The sequence below is a fragment of the Gasterosteus aculeatus genome, chromosome 7, assembly GCF_964276395.1.
Source record: "Gasterosteus aculeatus chromosome 7, fGasAcu3.hap1.1, whole genome shotgun sequence".
Taxonomy (NCBI): Eukaryota; Metazoa; Chordata; class Actinopteri; order Perciformes; family Gasterosteidae; genus Gasterosteus; species Gasterosteus aculeatus.
The window spans coordinates 12,008,651-12,013,098 of NC_135694.1; the positions used below are offsets into that span (position 1 = coordinate 12,008,651).

General features: G+C 39.1%; 1 protein-coding gene across 1 annotated transcript; it reads left to right on the forward strand.

Annotated features, from left to right (window-relative positions):
• Positions 1-1,881: 1,881 nt before the first annotated feature.
• sstr1b (somatostatin receptor 1b) lies at positions 1,882-4,236 on the forward strand. Its single transcript, XM_040182831.2, has one exon. The coding sequence runs from the start codon at positions 2,062-2,064 to the stop codon at positions 3,166-3,168; it is 1,107 nt and encodes a 368-aa protein (XP_040038765.2). The 5' UTR covers positions 1,882-2,061; the 3' UTR covers positions 3,169-4,236.
• Positions 4,237-4,448: the final 212 nt, after the last annotated feature.

The window sequence follows — 4,448 nt, forward strand, 5'->3', positions numbered from 1 at the left end:
TCTTTCTCAAACAAGTGTAGTCAGGTCATCAATTCCATATCAACATCTTTTATCTTTACCTATGATGCCTTCCCAAACCAGTGTATGCCTACCACCATTATCTTGTGACGTGATGCTATGTGAAGATGTGCGAGATGCCAGATTCTAGGAGTAGTCAGTTAGTAGATCTTCCTGTTCTGTGTAAATCCAGACACAATTTTACGGAAGCTGCATCAGCGTCTTTTAGTGAATATTCAGGTAGTATAGTATTACTCTGCCGGGTCTAGAATTTAGTATACATCCTATTAATTCCATCTTTAACTAACTGTAGTTTATATTTGTGTGTTCATGTGTGAATATATGTGAAACGATTGTATTGTTTTCTCTATTATTTCTGCTTATTTTGATGTGAGTTTTAATAAATACCCTTTTATTATTAACCAAACAAGATATGTTTGTTGCATTGTTCGACAATTGCAGGTGATCAATTAGGCGCAGGCCTGGACAAATCATTACAGCAGAATGGATCTGGTTCTGTTCACAACAGATGGCAATTTGAGTTATGTTTGCTCTTGGCAGCTTGGGTTTCCTGCCGGCTTTATTCTCCCAGCTGATCAAAACTATATTAAATATATAAATCAAATTAATTTGCTTGATTAGTTTCATTCCTCCACTTTATGAAGATCCCAAGATATTTATTTATTTTCACCTGTAACTCTATGCTCCTCACCAGTCCTTCTACAACTTGTTTCACTCACTGCTAAGAACAAATGTCACACTTCCAACTCTAATGTCATACGACGGTCTAGAGTTGTCGTGTGACAAGAACACTTGTGGGTTGTGAAGCTCCACATCATATGACACGAATGTGGTGTTATGACTCATTTGTACTTTGATGTTTGAACTCAATGTTTCTTAGAGGGAAATTAAGTGACTAAAGTGAATTCTCTATTTTCTCACAGGTTTTCATGACTCAACCTACATAAAATGGGAGCTCACTGTATCCCGCAGGAAAGCTTCAAAAGGAACCTTGTGATTTTTCCACACTGCTGTGGGTGAGAGTCAACACGACAACATGAGTGCTAAAGCCATGCAACACAACCTTTGAGTTCACACTCAATGTGATTTGACCTTCCGCAGCGCGTTGTTTCCATCAACAGATGGAACACTGTGTAATTACTGTGTGTCCAAAAGGTCTCACCTTGCTTCTGATCAGAACTCTGCACAACTGGAACAGATGGGCAATAAGATGCATGATGCATGAAAGAGAATGTAATGCTACATGATTGCACACTAACAATCCTGTGAATCAGTGTGTATAGTAGTTAGCTTGGAAAGCATTGGCTGCATACCCTGCTTCGCTGTAGATACAAGGAATGATAAAGGTTTTGTTGATACTCTCACTAGTATTCAGTTTTGAGCAAATAGACCCAAAAGAATTAATGATGTATGAACCATGATGCATATTTTCTTTCTTGGGTATAGTAACAAAAACAATAAATAACCCGTCCTTGTTTTAAGTGCTCCTCAATATCTGACATTTAAACACGGTCAGAGTAAATGAGCTCAATGGTTCACACAGGGAGCGAGGGAATTTTGTCCCAGGCACTGCTGTTTCTGGTTTGAAAGTAAAAGTAAATGTTTAAATTTTGTCATGTTGATCGATAATCACATGACTTTTGTGTGTCACATGCTGATACTCAATTATTAATAAGTAAGTATTTTAAAAACTACTGCGCTTTCCAGAGTATCACTACTCCCTGTCTGTTCACATATCTGTAGCCACTTAATGAACTTGGTCTCATAAGATTGCTCTTCAAAGGTCGCTAAAACATAATTGTTGAATAAATATTTGCATTACTGGTTAAGGTAAGGTGTATTACTATTGTTGTCCAGGCAAATGTATGGAATCGAGTGGCAGATTACAAACTATTGATAAGGATTATATGTAGGGCCTTTTTTTAGTTGATCTGAGGAGTTTTAAATTCCAACAAGCCCAAATTTGGCTTCCTTTCTAGCTTCATTAGCTCCATCGGATAGCCTAATTCCAGCTAACAGGGAGCATACCCAGAAAAGGTGACTATGGATTTCAATGAGAGCCGGGAATATGGGTCCTATCCAACTGGGCTGCCCTATAACACAAGCATTGACTATGAGGACTACTATCAGGACCCAGACGCCAGTAAAATCATCATTCCATCCATCTATGCTCTTGTCTGCTGTGTAGGTCTAACTGGCAATGCCATGGTCATCTATGTCATTCTGAAATATGCCAAAATGAAAACAGCCACTAACATTTACATCCTAAACCTAGCGATTGCTGATGAGTTGTTTATGTTAAGTGTTCCTTTTCTGGCCACTTCAGCTGCCATCCGTCATTGGCCCTTCGGGTCGCTGATGTGTAGGCTGGTGCTGAGTGTAGACGGTATCAACATGTTTACGTCAATCTTCTGCCTGACTGTGTTGAGTGTTGACCGATACGTAGCAGTTGTACACCCTATCAAGGCTGCCCGCTACCGCAGGCCGACAGTCGCGAAAGTAGTCAATGTGTGTGTATGGGGGCTCTCACTCATAGTCATCCTGCCCATCATCATCTTCGCAGACACTGTCCCTGCGCAGGACGGTGGTGTGGATTGTAACTTCTTGTGGCCTGAATCAGCGTGGTCACAAGCATTTATGGTCTATACCTTTCTGTTGGGGTTTCTTCTGCCGGTTGGAGCAATATGCTTATGCTACTGTTTAATGGTGGCCAGGATGCGAGCAGTGGGGCTGAAAGCAGGCTGGCTCCAACGGCGGCGCTCGGAGAAGAAGATAACCCGCATGGTGCTGCTAGTCGTTGCAGTGTTTGTTCTCTGCTGGATGCCCTTCTATATTGTCCAGCTTGTCACAGTTTTCCACCGGCCCCCAGACCCAATGGTCACTCAGCTTTTTGTCATCCTCAGCTACGCCAACAGCGGCGCCAATCCTATTCTGTACGGCTTTGTGTCTGACAATTTCCGCCGTTCGTTCCAGCGCATTGTGTGTTTCCGGTGGGTGGAGTCTGGGTTGGATGCGGAACAGGTGGATTACTGTGCTGTAGCTTTAAAGAGACAAGAAACTTGTAGCCCTCTGGATTTTCCCAAGGACTGTATGGCTTCTGATATTGTGTTTCGCAATGGGACATGTACCTCTCGTACAACCACTGTGTAACCAGAACCAGGGTTTAAAAAAGTATTGACACCTTAACCAAGAATTTTCCCATCGTTGGCTTATGCCACAGATATTTATATGTATGTGCTTTAAAAACCTGGAGTGTGCCATATAATAATTGACTTGACTTTGGGACAAGTCTAGAAGCTGAGAAACTTTAAAGAGCAACTCATGTATGAGCAGAAAAATTTCAACAGCTGATTTGGCTTCATGTAACAGACAATTAAAATACTGTACATAATTATCAAGATTCCTGAAATTTTCAATTTTTGATGTTAAGCACAAGTGAATGTAGGCACAAAATCGTAAGGCTTTAAACCAGTTTGATTCTGTGACTTATTTTCTGATTAGGCATAAGAGGTTACTTAGGAAACCCCATTAACTTATTGCAAACAGAAAATTCCTTATCCATTCATTGTAATTGTTTATTTACGGACACACTCTTATTAACCACCGAAGGGAACCCCCGCAATCCTCAAATCCTTAAACAAGATAATGTTTTTATTCAGAAGTGATTTCCAATTACTTGCATTTTTATTTAAATCACTGTTATTACAGGTTATTCAACTTGAGACGTTTCAAAATAAAGATTTAATTTAATTTCAATGTAATTTATCTTGTCTATTGAACATTTAGTTACTGCAGATTTGTTGAACATAAAGTACCATTGAAAATTGCTGTAATTTTTTTTATTTCTGAGGAAGTACGACTAAGCTTATTTTCAAAGTTTGCTTGTGTATTACTTTTTCTTGAATAGATGTGTTAAAAAACACGGACGGGAATGTACTGGGTTGGCCCTAGATATCCCAGAGATAACAGTAATGTCAGATTACTGTGTGTCAGTCTGTCCAGGCTTTTTATGTAATGTTTGATTAATACATAATTGTATGTTTGTGAATTTGCTGTATTAATATTTGTTAATTGTTCGTTGGTGATTCCGTTTAACTTACGTTTGTCTTTGCAGATTGAGCCAGAGTGGTTCTACTTCAGTTGCACATTGTGTCAAATATGGCTATAAAATGTATGTGTTGAGTTTATGTTTATGTACATTACAGAGGCTTAAAAACCTTCCTCATGTGATCTTTGTCATTTGTTTTTGTAGTTTCCAAAAGCTTCACATTTGATGTATAATGTTAATAATAAGTGTTAATTCTGCCTTTAAAAGTAATTGCAATAACTAAAAAGTACGTGGGATCAAAAACCCTTCCTGATCAATTACTCACATGCTCAATTAATTATCAATGTTTCCATCCATGCGCTAAACTAACATGACACTTCTA